The sequence below is a fragment of the Penaeus chinensis genome, chromosome 35, assembly GCF_019202785.1.
Source record: "Penaeus chinensis breed Huanghai No. 1 chromosome 35, ASM1920278v2, whole genome shotgun sequence".
In the NCBI taxonomy this organism is placed as follows: Eukaryota; Metazoa; Arthropoda; class Malacostraca; order Decapoda; family Penaeidae; genus Penaeus; species Penaeus chinensis.
The window spans coordinates 34,731,778-34,746,777 of NC_061853.1; the positions used below are offsets into that span (position 1 = coordinate 34,731,778).

At 39.2% G+C, this 15,000-nt stretch overlaps 2 protein-coding genes across 5 annotated transcripts in view; both read right to left on the reverse strand.

The window, feature by feature from the left end:
- LOC125044141 overlaps positions 1 to 977 on the reverse strand; it is a 13,990-nt gene extending 13,013 nt beyond the window's left edge. Inside the window, exons 1-2 of the mRNA XM_047640593.1 lie at positions 890 to 977; positions 247 to 346 (exon numbers count right to left, since the gene is read on the reverse strand). Of these exons, the coding sequence (XP_047496549.1) occupies positions 247 to 346; positions 890 to 977 (188 nt within the window). The remainder of the gene's footprint in view (positions 1 to 246; positions 347 to 889) is intronic.
- Positions 978 to 8,393: 7,416 nt separating this feature from the next.
- The window catches only part of LOC125044441 (RNA-binding protein 45-like), a 33,377-nt gene continuing 26,770 nt past the window's right edge, over positions 8,394 to 15,000 (reverse strand). For 3 of the 4 annotated variants that reach the window (XM_047641118.1, XM_047641119.1, XM_047641116.1), the window contains exon 10: positions 8,394 to 15,000. This exon is cut by the window's right edge and continues 1,167 nt beyond it. The gene's annotated coding sequence lies outside the window, so the exon portion shown is untranslated. The other variant, XM_047641117.1, reaches the window with a different exon arrangement.

The following is a 15,000-nucleotide window of genomic DNA, read 5'->3' on the forward strand; positions in this document are numbered from 1 at the left end:
CTGAGAATATTCCATTCCTTCAATTGCGTATTCCCGTCGTGTGTTTTCTGTCTGGGAAAAAATGGTGTTCCAAAGGTAGAAATTATAGAGGTATATCCATGAAAAAACAACATTTACACGGCGTTTATCATGATTTGAAATGAACAGATCCCATCAAAGACTAACAAACACGTTCCAGAGCTAAGCACTTTCCGTATACATTAAAACCAGAGCAAAAACACGCAAAAGCACACGTTTCCTCTCTACGCCCCAAGCTTCAGCCTTACGACGAGGGTAGTTGCCATGGCGACGGGCACAGAGCGAATGAGGCAGATGGGCACGGTGGTATGTCGCGTCGACCAATCAGCTGTTGGGGTAGGGGCACGGGGAGAGGAGAGGCCGCACCCGCTGAGGGCATAAATGATGCTTTTCGAGAGATATGTTCAAAATATTGCATGAGAAAACTAATATCTGAGTTGTAGCGGAAGATGATGTTCCGATATGCTATCATTAAGGACATATATCTTAGAACATTTATATATACTAGCTTTTAGGACATACATTTTAATACATACATTTTTCTTTCTTTTTTATTTCTTTCTCTTCTTAAATCATGACGAGAGAAAGGAATAAACGGCGTCGAACTGAATCAAGTACAAGAAAGGTATCAGAACTTAACCCTCATCCGCTCCGTCTCTCGGAATCCCACCTTCCCCGCCGACGTCCCTGCCTCCCTGCCGACGTCCCTGCCTCCCTGCCTCCGCCCCTGCCTGGCTGCCCCTTCCTCGCCCTCTCCCGGCCCTCTCTCTCCCCTCTTCTTCGTCGTCCCTCCCTGCTCCTCTTCCTTCTTTATTCCGTTTTTCCCCTTTTCTCGTCTTTCTTATATCATCATGAACGTCATTGGCAATACCATCAACAGCAGCAGCGCCATCTACGTCTTCCGCAATATCGTCACCATCATCATTCTCACCATTAGCGCTATCAAAATCATAGATCATCAGTATTAGCACCATTAATGTCATTAGCATCATTTGCACCATTATTAACATCATCATCATTATCATCGTCATCGTCATCGTCATCGTCATCATCATTATCATCATCATTATCATCACCATCATCATCATCATCATCATCGTCATCATCATCATCATCATCATCATCATCGTCATCGTCATCGTCATCGTCATCGTCATCGTCATCATCATCATCGTCATCGTCATCGTCATCATCATCATCATCATCATCATCGTCATCATCATCACCATCATCATCATCATCATCATCGTCATCATCATCAATATCTTCATTATCATCATTATCAGTATCATCATCATCAATATCATCATCATTATCATCATCGTCATCATCATCATCATCGTCATCATCATTATCATCATCATCATTATCTTCATCATTATCATCATCATTATTATCATCATCATCGTCATCATCATTATCATCATCATTATCATCATCGTCATCATCATCATTATCTTCATTATTATCATTATCGTCATCATCATCATCATCCCTCCCTCCCTCCATCCCTCCCTCCCTCCCTCCCTCCCTTCCTTCCTCCATCCCTCCCACCCCCCTTCTCTCCTTCACTCCCTCCCTCCCTCCCTCCCTCCCTCCCTCCCTTCCTCCCTCCCTCCCTCCCTCCCTCCCACCCTCCCTCCCTCCCTCCCTCCCTCCCTCCCTCCCTCCCCCTCCCTCCCTCTCCTTCCCCCCCCTCCCTCCCTCCCTCCCTCCCTCCCTCCCTCCCTCCCTCCCTCCCTCCCTCCCTTCCTCCCTCCCTCTCCCTCCCTCCCTCCCTCACTCCCTCCCTCACTCCTTCTATTCTTCACTCCCTCCCTCCCTCCCACCCTCCTTCTCTCCTTCTCTCCTTCCCTCCCTCCCTCCCACCCTCCTTCTCCCCTTCACTCCCTCCCTTCCTCCCTCCCTACCTCCCTCCAACCCTCCTTCTCCCCCTCCCTCCCTCCCTTCCTCCCTCCCTCCCTCCCTCCCTCCCTTCCTCCCACCCTCCTTCTTTCCTTCCCTCCCTCACTCCCTCCCTCACTCCTTCTATCCTTCACTCCCTCCCTCCCTTCCTCCCACCCTCCTTCTCTCCTTCCCTCCCTCCCTCCCAACCCTCCCTCCCTCCCTCCATCTCCCTCCCTCCCCCCCCCCCCCTTCAGCCGCCTAACAGCCGGTAATCTGGCGCGAGCCATAAGTCCCAAACTCTCTCTTTGTCTCCCTTCCCCCTCTTTCTCATCCGTCCATCTCATTTCCCTCTCCGCCTCCTTCATCTCCCTCTTCGTAATCCTTTCTCATCCTCGGTCCTTTTGCTTCTTCCCTTTCGTTTGTTTGTTTTCTCTCTCTCTCTCTCTCTCTTTCTGTCTTTCTCTCGTTTTTGTCTACCTTTTTTTTTATCTCGTCATCTCCTCGTCTCTTTTTTTCCTTCTTCTCTTTTACTTATCCTCTCTTCACGACATATTTTCTTATTCTCTTTTCTCTTCTTCCTTCTTCCTCTTCTTCCATTTCTTCTTCTTTTCCATCCTCATCACCCGTTTCATTTTCCTTTTTCATCCTCCCTTCTCTCCTTCTCCCCTTCCTCTCCCCTCAATTCCCTTCATTCCCCTTGTTCACCCCTCTCCCCCCTTCCCCGATTCACCTCTCCTCCTCCCCCTCCCTCATTCAACCCTCCTCCTCCTCCCCTCCTCCTCCCACTCCCTCCTCCCCACTCCCTCATTCACCCCTCCTCCCCCTCCCTCATTTATCTCTCGTCTCCCCCCCTCCCTTATTCACCCCTCCTCCTCCCCTCTCCCTCATCCCCCCCTCCTCCTTTCTCCTTCATTCCCCCCTCCCCCCCCCCCCCCCCCATCAACCCATCTTAACCTCACGCGCTGCCAAGTCCCCCCCCCCTCCCTCCTCCTCCTCCCACCCGCTCCGTCCCTCCCACCCCGACCCCGACGTAGGCTTACGACCGGGTCAGCGCGAGGTCACGCGGAAGGCCGGGTCAATGGCGACGATGATGCTGCGAGTTCGGAAGGCAATGATTGGCTCGGAGCTCTCATAGGCCTAGGGGCGCTGTGGGTAGGCCTGAAATAGCCTGGCCTGGCTTCTTCTTCTTCTTCTTCTTCTTCTTCTTCTTCTTCTTCTTCTCCTTCTTCTCCTTCTCCTTCTCCTTCTCCTTCTCCTTCTCCTTCTCCTTCTCCTTCTCCTTCTCCTTCTCCTTCTCCTCCTCCTCCTCCTCCTCCTCCTCCTCCTCCTCCTCCTCCTCCTCCTCCTCCTCCTCCTCCTCTTCCTCTTCCTCTTCCTCCTCCTCCTCCTCTTCCTCCTCCTCCTCCTCCTCCTCCTCCTCTTGGCTACCTTCTTCGCCTGGTCCCCCTGCCTTCTACTCCTCGTCCTTGACCTACGAACAGACTTCATATTAGGATTCCAGCGGTGTTTTCGAGTCTTTAATCTATTAATACTCCCTTTTAGGATCCTGGTGGAGCTCTGGACATCGGCCATATTGAAGCCGGCGTCACTGACCTCGGCTAATACTGTTTTTAGGCTCGTGGGGGGCGGATCCTCTTTAAGGGGATACGGACGAAAAGATTATATTCCTTTCTCTTTCTTTTTCTTTACTTTTTTTTTTTTTTTTGGGGGGGTGGGGTGGGGGTTGGAGGATTCCGGAATACGAATAAATCTTTGGGTATTTTTAGACGGTTGATACCACTCTCTTCGCCCTTCTCTTCTATACTTATTTACACGCACTCTCCCTACACTAGAAACAGGGTGAAAGACGCTTAAAGACAGAAAGAATTTCCTGTTTGGATCATTTTCTTCATCTTCATTTGTGTATTTGTGTTTCTTCATTTTTATTTGTGTATTTGTGTTTCTTCATTCTTATTTGTGTATTTGTGTTTCTTCCTTTTTATTTGTCTACTAAAGTTTATCCATAAGAAGGCACACTTTAGACTGAAAAAAATATGATCCAGCTAACGAAGTTTGCATAATTTTCAAACTCTGAGCAGGTTTTCTGAAGGTCTTAATTCCAGCACATCTTCCCTTTCATACATGCAGGGTCTTATGCAATATATGCATGAATACACACACATACATATATATACAGAATGTGTGTGTGTGTGTGTGTGTGTGTGTGTGTGTGTGTGTGTGTGTGTGTGTGTGTGTTTGTGTGTGTGTGTGTGTGTTTGTGTGTGTGTGTGTGTGTGTGTGTGTTTGTGTGTGTGCATGTGTGTGTGTGTGTGTGTGCATGTGTGTGTGTGTGTGTGTGTGTGTGTGTGTGTGTGTGTGTGTGTGTGTGTGTGTGTGTGTGTGTGCATGTGTGTGTGTGTGTGTGTGTGTGTGCATGTGTGTGTGTGTGTGTGTGTGTGTGTGTGCGTGTGTATGCGTGTGCGTGTGCGCGTGCGTGTGCGTGTGTGCGTGCGTGTGTGCGTGCGTGTGCATGCGTGCGTGTGTGCGTGCGAATCCCTGACAACCAGAATGCGCTAAATCTTTATCATGTCAGGAAGAGATATAGGAGAGTCCCCCCTCCCTCCGCAAGGCAAGGCGGGGAGACTAATGAAGAAAGAGTTATGCGGTGCTGACAGCCAGACCGAGGAATTTATCGAATATAACTTGGTTCGGATGTTATCAAATACTGGAAAGACATGGAAATAGCTCTTACCTATATTAGGCCTTTATCATGGTGAATTCAGTTGTATTGTATAGCAATGAGGAGTCGATCGGTTGTCTATACTTGTAAGAACCATTTGCTTCCCGAAGAAGAGAGATGTGTATTATTTATTTCATCCTTACTCATAAAAGGATGTCGGTACATTAACCTACATTATGGTCAGAGGACAGTCATGTGTCTGATCCAGAATATTATCAACTTCTTTTGATTTGTATAGCGGGTGGATTTCCCCAATTCTGCAACATGTCTGTGAGATTAAATCCGCTGGTTCAGGATTGTTTCCCTGAAATTTTATGCATTGCTGATATTATTCTATTGGATGACCTACATGCAGAATGAAATGTCTTTGGGAAAACGATAGATTCTACAAAGAATTTCCGTACACGAAGGACTTGTCGAACTGCCTCCCGTTCCTGCTTCTGAGTGTGCCAGAGGTAGGTGTATACATAGGGTTACATTCACCACTATTGCATTTTGATATAATTTTAAAATTGGTTAGTGATCATAACTTTCTATTTCCTACAGATCCAAATTTCAAAATTCAAAACGAAGAGTAGTATTTTAATTACCAATTACAGTACCGTCTGTTTTTTTTTTTTTTTTTTTTTTTTTTTATAGGATGAGATACTGTCAGCACAAGAAGACATCATGAAAGATAGAAAGTTACCATTCGCTGTTTCAGAAAACAAAAACAAAAAAATGGTACATATCAGAGAACCTAAAATCATTTCTGAAGGCAAACAGGGAGGTTATGGAAATGAAGAACACATTTCAGAATATCGACAAGATATCAGTGGCATCAATCATTCTCCGAAGAAGGTATGGGTTACATGCACAGCATTTCCCAACTAAAAAACTATATTTATACAGCCAGAGCGAACGAACTCAAGCTAACATTTTCTCGACGCAGTGTTCCGAAACCTCAAATGCATCTTCACTTCCTCAGAATGCTGTTGACGTTCTCCAGAACACCGAAATGAACACGAATTCTCACACTGAAATTGCTTATGAGGATGATGACGAATATCCTATTATTTCTCGAGAGCAGTCTCCTCTTAGAAAAGGTAAATTCACTGTTCTTGACGAAGACGGCATTACAGATGACATGCCTTGTCTACTACTTGACTCCTTTGTGACGGAGCTATCTATGTGCAGAGACATTTCACGAAAAAAAAAATGAGCACAGCATTTTCCTCATTTTTTATGCATTTTCCCCAGCGACATATGATTAATTTCACTAGGAAAGTACCCTTCCATCAGCGTGGAAATCTGGCTTTAAACCCCCTACGTGTAAATTAAGCAGTATTAAATTCAGGTCTGTTACTCTCACCTCATATGTATATAGGGTCATGGAAAGGACTGTGATAAGACAGACTAATCTTGAAAGTTGAAGGTAAATTGCATCCAAAATTATGTGGATTTCTCCTTTACAGAATTACAGACACTTGTTTTGCTGGATTTCTTCATCTACCTAACGCCCACTGCACCATCACAGATCTCAAAGGACCATCTTTAGAGGTGCTCGAAGTTCCTTGCGATCTGAAGTTGAACTTTGACGCCCCATGGTGTTCTTATCCCTGCTCTGTCTAGTGGCAGTGCTGGCCATACAAAACGTCAGACCATCCTACTGAAGTGTAAATAAGTGTAAAGAAAGGTTTAATATGACCACCAGAATGAAGGCAGAATGTTCAGCATAATGTTTATCCTCTGCGTCTGATTGCTTTACCCAGCCAGAATAAAGCAATGAATATTATCCTTGTAACACTGTCAATATGAGAAAGAAATTGAATCTCCCAACCACACATGATTCCCCAGCAAATGTACGTCGTTTGTGCATTAGAATTCTATAAAAAAAAAAAAAAAAATCTTGTTCCCAGTGTGTCACATAATTCAGTAGATATATCGAATCGCTAACCGAAGACTTTGTACTCTCGTCAAACAAAGAAAAAAGGAAAAACTGATGCTACACACTTACCCTGAAGAAGCTCAAGCTGATCTCCCACCTTCCTCTTGCTCGATACGTCCTCATCTGGTAATAAATTCCTTTACCCAAGACGAAGCTGTAGACGTCTATACTTTGACATTCATATTCATTGCCAAATTGCTGAGGGCGAATTGCCTCATTGCGCTGTACGATTTATAGAAAAGCTAAAAAGTATCGGTAATTGGCAAAGATGCACTGTCGCAGAATTAAATGCTGTTTCTCCTTCTACTGATTACATAAAGCATAGTAAAAACGGTGCGAGATTTTTACTATATATATGTATAATATATATAATATATATAACATTTATAACATTTATAATATATATAATATATATAATATATATAATATATACAATATATATAATATATATGTATATATATATATATATATATATATATATATATCTGTATATGTATATCTATTTATCTGTATATTTCTGTATGTATGTATCTTTTTATCTACAGATGTAGGTTGATTCTGGATTTATGTTGGACCTTTTCACGAGAACAGATCAGAAAAGGCCCTACCAAACTAGCACTTTTTCCGTAAATTGTTATGCTTTCGCGTGAAATAGAGGCTCTCTGCATGTACCCCAGACGAAGACGGTAGTGATCATTTCCGTCTTGATGTGCTACGGGGAATCGGTACCAATAGTTTTTTTATTGACAAATTTGACAGAACCAGTTTATGTAAACATTAGTTGATGCTCTAAAATATTTCTATACAAAATATACAATTGTATTTCTTTAAAATAACGTGGTATGTATGAGAATGTGTGTGTGATTCCCGGGACGTGAGCTTACCCGGATGGCACGAGGTTCGACTTGTAATAGGGACCATTTACATACGTGAAGTTCATACGGAAACGAAAACAATGACGGAAAAAGTGCTCCTTGTGTGATAGACGATTATTGCAAAATTTCTGCCGTGTCAACATCTAAGGTCATTCACAGCGTATTCAAAATATAGCGATAGGGCGGGACTTGGGGATGAAGCCACCAGGTAAGGAAGGTTTTTGGTTCAATAAGGCGAAGTTTGCGGATTTCCAGAATGGCTGAGGGTCACAACAAATAATTGTGCCAGGCGTCAGAGGTCAAATGGCATTTCGCTAATGTATTGTGGCGAAAAAGGTAAAAAAAAAAAAAAAAAGAGTTAACAAATAGGGTAAGTGGAAAGGGAATAAGAAAAGACTATGCAAAATTAGTTGGATACTATATAACACTTCTTCTGGCCTCTTTTCCTTTAGCTTTCTCAAAGGTGTTAATGTTGGTGAAAACTGAGATATGTTTGAATTTTCTTTTCTTTGCATTTCCATGATAGATCAATAATGTTGCAGAAATCATTTTTACTTAATACTATTAACACCACACATAGCTGACAAAAATCAATATTGAATTTATTTTCATTAAATATGTGTCCTTTGTTTATAGCATTAGAAACTAACAACAAACAATGAAAATGAAACTAATGACAAATCAATTATTCTCTTCTCAGGGGACATTGTGTACCCTGATCTACTTTGTATCTCTTCAGTTTCAGAATTTTAATCAGGCTAAATCGATATGACTGATCTTCATTTTTTCCATTCTAAGTCTATGTAAGTCAGCAGTGCAATTATCTTATTTATTTCAATTCTCTATTTTTTAGAAATTATTAATGATTAAAACAAAAAAAGCACTAAACTCTTCAGAAAACATGAAAAGTAATGCATATACAACTCCAAATAAGGGCATATCAATAGAGGATAATAATACATCAAAATTTGTGTGTTTGGTTTATATTGTTATTTCCTTTATATTGTATGCAAATGTAAGCCTTATTACTAAAAGTGAAAATACATGGAATTCTCCAAGAGAACAGTACCTCCTTTCTGCTCAATGTCTGCTTTAGCAAAACGTACACGTCATCAAACATTTTACAAAATTGCTGCGTACCTATTTTACTATTATTCATTTGGAGGGGTTTCAGAAATCATACTATAATGGTTTCATGACAAATAACTATTTACATCCATACTTCAAACACAACCAAACTTTGGGCAAATACAAACAGAAATCTGGCATGATCCTGGCACAAAATAACAGCGAACACGACAGAAAATTAGCTGGTCTTGCAATTGTACTTTGCATTTTTCTTTGTGCACTTCTGGTGACCAAGAATTTATGGCTTTACAATAATGCATAAAAATGTTTATTTCATTTTATTTAAAAAAAAAGATGATAATAAATATATACATAAATTAGATTCCTAGGGAAATGTGGCCCATCATATAAAATGATTGAACACCGACTATGTTCCCGAACAGGTACATGTGATCAAAGTCACGGCAAGTCTGCGTCCTTAAGACCACTAGAGGAAAGTACGGGTAATGAAACTTAACAAAGAAAAAAAGTAAATAAAAACAACTAACAATTAATACAAGACGGCATTCCTAATGGCCATCAGATCTCACCATCGCACTTCTCCAAGGTCTTACTTTGCAAACTCGTCCTCAGTCGTACTGTTGGGTCTTCCAAAAAAGTTGTGAGTGGGTCAGTGAGCCAGAAAACCCTATTGTAAATGTTTCTCAATCTTGCTAAGCTAAATGAAGAAATAATTATATGACATTCCTATCTTGTCTCTCTTAATTTTCTATCTATCTGCCAGACTACCAGCCTGAATGAATAAAATTACAATAACTAGAACAAATGAAGAACACACAGCTGTGTCTACAGGCAGGTTACAACTAGCTATGCAACTGACGAGAACATTCGACCAAAGAACAGCTTTGTCTCTTGGTTTTCTGGGATTCCAGCCAGTCAGATCTTCTCTAAGTCTTTGCCCACGTCTGTCAATTGAGTCATTTCCTAAGTCTTTTGACTTATATTTCTTGTGAGGCTTTCCATATATCTTACCATTTATCTATATATTCAATATATATAAATATTAAAAAGAAAAGAAAAAATTGTTCAATAAAAAAAGTCAATGGTAAGAATGAAAACCATCCTCATCTTGCATTAGCATATGCATCGCTGTGATACAATACCAAATACCAACATTTTCAAATCATTTAAAAAATCATTATAATGAAAGTGATGAAGTTGGCAATGATTAATACAAATATGATAGTAGTAGCAATAATAATAATCATAATTATACGAATACCATTAACAATGATAACAATTACAGTAGTAACATTACTAGTGGAAGCTGTAATGCTCAATGTGGTTGCAGTAAATCAACTTTTAAGATCTTGATAATTTGGTCACTTCTTGTCTTCTCAATCCTCTACAAAAATGACAATCAAGAAAACAAGATTCCAGCAAGGACATTCATCTACTAATGGAAGAAACAACCTCCATTAGCTAAGAAAAACAACATAAATAAAAATAAAAAACAATAACAACAGTTGCTACAGCAATAAGAAGTTACATTTTTACAGACCACAAGGCAACATGGTAATAGTTAGAAAAAATTATATCATAATAAATATAAATAAACAAAATCATCCTGACATCACTGACAAACACAAAATGAAACAAAACGAACCAAATTTCCTAACCTCTCTACAGAACTGAAATGGAACAATGTCTTTTTTGTTCAATCTTTCTTTACTCTAATCCAAAATTCTGCATAGTGGGACACCAACTTGGATGATACTCTACTTACAATTGAACACAGCTACAAAACTATTGTAGGTGGAAATGGAATGTGAAATCGACACACCAAACCGAAAGTCCTACAGGCCTTGTTCGTATTGGATGAGGTCATGAGACACCAGTCGCTACCACACCATACTGTAGTCGGTTATATAGGGAACAGGGCAGGGGGTGGAGGGTGACACTATATAGGCTCTAGCAATTAAGGTTAGGATATATATATATATTTCTTTACAGGGCACTTCTGAAAATGTGTTCTGAGGTTATTCATCACTGTATCTTCTTTTCATCCTTTTTCCCAAATTTACAAACCCTTGGCTTTTACAACAATGTACCGAGTCATCATAAACAGTAGAATTCTATTGAGAACTTTCATGAATATCTGATCAAACAACAGTTTCCAGTGCAATTACTAAACACCTTGCTTTTTAATCATTTGTATACATCAATTATACAGATTTTTGAACACTAGAACCATACTTTTGGTATCATGATATACAGGGACAGTGTAGGAATAGTATACATTTACTTCTAATACTGAGGTATCCACTTGGTACAAAACTGATCATATATATATCTTACCAAATAGTGGTTCACAATCTAAACTACACCTAATACTTTTTGTAGCCATGATACTTATGGCTCTCCTTCATGAACTGTGAAAACCATCCATTCATTATTTCTCACCACAACAACATGAAGTACTCAAAATTCACAATACCTACACCTACACCTTGCTTATTAATCTCTTGAAAAAAAAAAAAAATAATAATAATAAAAATAAAATAGGAAATAAAAATCCCACAGCTATCAATTCTGACAGAAGGCAGGGGTACTATTTGAGGGATAATGACATTAAGAAGGGGAAGGGGAGGAGTTTGGGGAAATCTGGATGGTGACGTGAGGGAGAGGGGAAAGGGAGGGTGAGGAAGGAGGACCATTCACATATACACAATAGACATCATGTACCTAATCCCTAGAAGGTCACCTGTGAAGTCACTCGTACACATCGGCCTTTGGGGCCCAGTCATTGGCTAGTTTTGATACAATGAAGTGTTTTGACGTCACTGGGAGCATGACTGTTGGTGGATGTCTAAAAAGGTTACAGGGGGTTGGTTTGTTGGATCGTTGGTTGGTTAGGGTAGTAGTATGTCGCTGTGTTGGCTGTCCGTAACTGTCCGTAGTGTAGTCGGCGTAGTCACGATGTCAACACTCTGCTGTGGAAATGAGATAATTCTGTGAAGTCAAAGAACAGCCATATATATAGAGATATTATATACATTTACAGGCCAGAACTTTCTTTAAACTGAGATTCAAAAATTTTACTTCCATTAACTTTAAACATACACTACTGTAACAATAAAGCATAAAAAGATCTGCCAAAGAGATATCTTTACATTCTTAAGCCTGGCCATGAATGTTCACAAGGAAACACAACACTGATAGATAAAAAAGCAAAACTGTGACTCCATATCAACAAATTCTCTACTTGATGGACGAGAAACGAAAATAATTTATCAAAAAGAAATAACAAAATATTTCATTAAGAACTTCAATTAAAAAAGAAAGTAAATCCCAGGTCTAACACATCACTGAAATACAGATTTCAGGGAGTGCACAATAAAACATGTTGCAGGAAAACCAACAGACAATTTTACCCGTCACCAATCATGCTCTGAGAGTAAGACAAGTGCCATGCTGCTGACAATAGGGTTGGGTTCAGGTAATATTGCACCTGCAAGAGCAAAGTCTGTTACCTACACATTTGACTAAACTCATCCACAAGAGGATTAAAAAAGATAACATTAATAACAATCATAAAATGGTTAACATCCCCTTGGATGAAGACAACATTTAAGGTAATGCCAACCACCTTATAAAGAGCATACAAATTAATGTACAAATACTGCCACTGAAGCCTGTTTCAAGTTCATTTTCAATACCAAAGGTGTGGTATGAATTCAAAGTACTGTTTCTTCACTCACAGTCCTCTCATTATGGCAACTGACTAAGAACTGCAGGATTACATTCAATTATTACCAGGAATAGGCCTAAGAAAAAATATAACACCATAAAAAGAGGTTAATACTATCACAAATGTACACATTATATACTGTATATATATATATATACCACATTTGTAAAATATATGCAAATAAAGTTAGTTCTCTTTAAATATGTATTTGGCAAAATATGTACATCATCTATTTTTACTACTTCACAGTCCTACTAATAACGATAAAAGTCATTAATTACAAGGGTAACTGGTTGTATTTTGGTCTTTATTTTTAGTCCTTTCCTTTACCAAAGCATGTACCTGAAAGCAGATCTGCTGACTTGCACAGGTATAAGTGAATGATTGTGTACATGAAAAAGCGAATGGGCAGATGAAGCTTGTGATGGAGCTCAATATTAGAGCTTGTGTAGGATCAGTGTTTTATAATGAGTGTGTTGACTATGTGAGAGAGAGAGAGAGAGAGAGAGAGAGAGAGAGAGAGAGAGAGAGAGAGAGAGAGAGAGAGAGAGAGAGAGAGAGAGAGAGAGAGTGAGTGAGTGAGAGAGAGTGAGTGAGTGAGTGAGTGAGTGAGTGAGTGAGTGAGTGAGTGAGTGAGTGAGTGAGTGAGTGAGTGAGTGAGTGAGTGAGTGAGTGAGTGAGTGAGTGAGTTTTTTGCCAGCTATATTATTACTTGCAATAAGAAGCACCATGTGCTCTTCCCAATGCCTGAGGAATCCACCCAGTCATCAGTAAATGCAATATACACATACAAATGATAAAGAAACACTCCAAACGCAAAGGGCATCATTAAAAAAGGTTTAAAATGTACAAACAGTCAATGAGCAAAACATACAGAGCCACATGAACTCATCTTATAAAAGGTATTTGCATTGAAAACATCTACTAACTGCAGACAAGACCCTTCCTTGAACCAGTTAAGCATGTTTTCTAAGGCATCAAAAAGCACAATGCATGCACCAACATCAGCTGACCTCCAAAGGTCCTTTTAAACTTCATTTAATTAGGTACAGTATGAAATTTATATAAAAAAAAATTATAGAATTAAACCAAAAATACTGAAATGAAACTAAATAATGAATAAAAATTATACAAAATTGAATATAAAAAGTATGACATGCTATCATTCAGAACCAAAGTTCCACATTTCATCTAGTTGGACAGTTTTACAATCTGTATGATATATGAAAGAAAAGTCCAGTGTTCTAAACTTTACATGTTGCCTTTTGTTTCCTTCTTTGTTCTTTGTTCTTTGTACATTGTAATTTTCTTTTCTTCCACATACATGAAAACAAAACAAAAAACAAAAATAAAAACAACAAAAAAAAAAAGATTTCTCTTTCTAAACACACCAGTTACCAAATTTCCTATGAAATTACTTCATTTCTCTGCAGAAAAAATAACTGGCAATATAACAATCACATAACGTTAAGTTTCCCTTCTGCGACATAAAAAGTGCAACGGTTTTAAATATGCTTAAGGGCTCCCTTAACCTAGACTATAAATATCAATAAACAAATTTACTTCCTATTATCCCTTCTCCCCCCCCCCCCCCCATCCATATAATCAATGAGGATACAATGCACTATTGTAAACAGCTGGCTCTTATCAAGAAGTTAACGTAATAATTTTTTGTCAAAGTTATCAAATAATAACAATCATCACAAGTATTATCATAACTGTAGTACTTGTAGTAGCAGTAATAATAGTAGTAGAAGTGATAGCAGGAGTGTGAATAGATGCAGAAAAAAGGAAGAAGATCAGAGACTGAGACAGAAGCAGTAGTAATAGTAATAGTAATAGTAGTAGTAGTAGTAGTAGTAGTCGTAGTAGTAAAAGTAATAGGTGAGAACATAATAGTACTATTTTTTAAATATTAGAAATATAGTGGAAAAAAACTGCTATCTATTTTCTTGGATACATCCCCTCTTTAAAATACTATTATTGTTCTAAGCCAAACTATCTTGCAGAAAAAAATATAAGTCAGTGAAATAATATCCTATTTTCCCCATCTCTTCAATATACACTATATTCATTGTCATTAATTCCAGTCTTCTAGCATCTGAAAATCATGCTACTACTGCCCTCCCATGAGTCTATTCCTAAGTCTTGAATAATGAAAGCCGACTTCACAAGGATGGCAATGTTCTGTCTGTGTTTCATCATAGAAGAAGAATCCATCTAACTGCTGACCCACATCCATGCCATGACTTTTATGACATTACAACATACAGATGCGTGAACTACAAACTATTCTGTAATGACAATAAACTCTTTGTTTTTCATTTTTTACACGTATGTACAAACAGATTTGTGTACATCAACACACAACACAATACATACAATTACACTCACAACCCAAAACGATCTAACAACACCCACAAAAGCCTACGCTAGTCAGGTTTCCTTTATAATCCAAACACCAACTTTACATACCAATTCACCAAACAGCACTGCCTTGTTAATTTTTAAAGATGTGCATTTTTGAGAGAATTTCACCTGAATGTTACAATATATTTTCCTGGTAAAAAGAATTGTAAAAATAATAAATAGATAAGTAACATAAAAGTGGATGAGAAAAACTGAACACATATCGAGCAGTTTAAAGCATTCCATGCTATGACCACCAAACATGCTTCTTTTAGTAATAAAACAAAAAAATCATTGCTCTCTAACTTTGTCCTCATACATTTTCTCCTCCTTTGCAAAATAACAT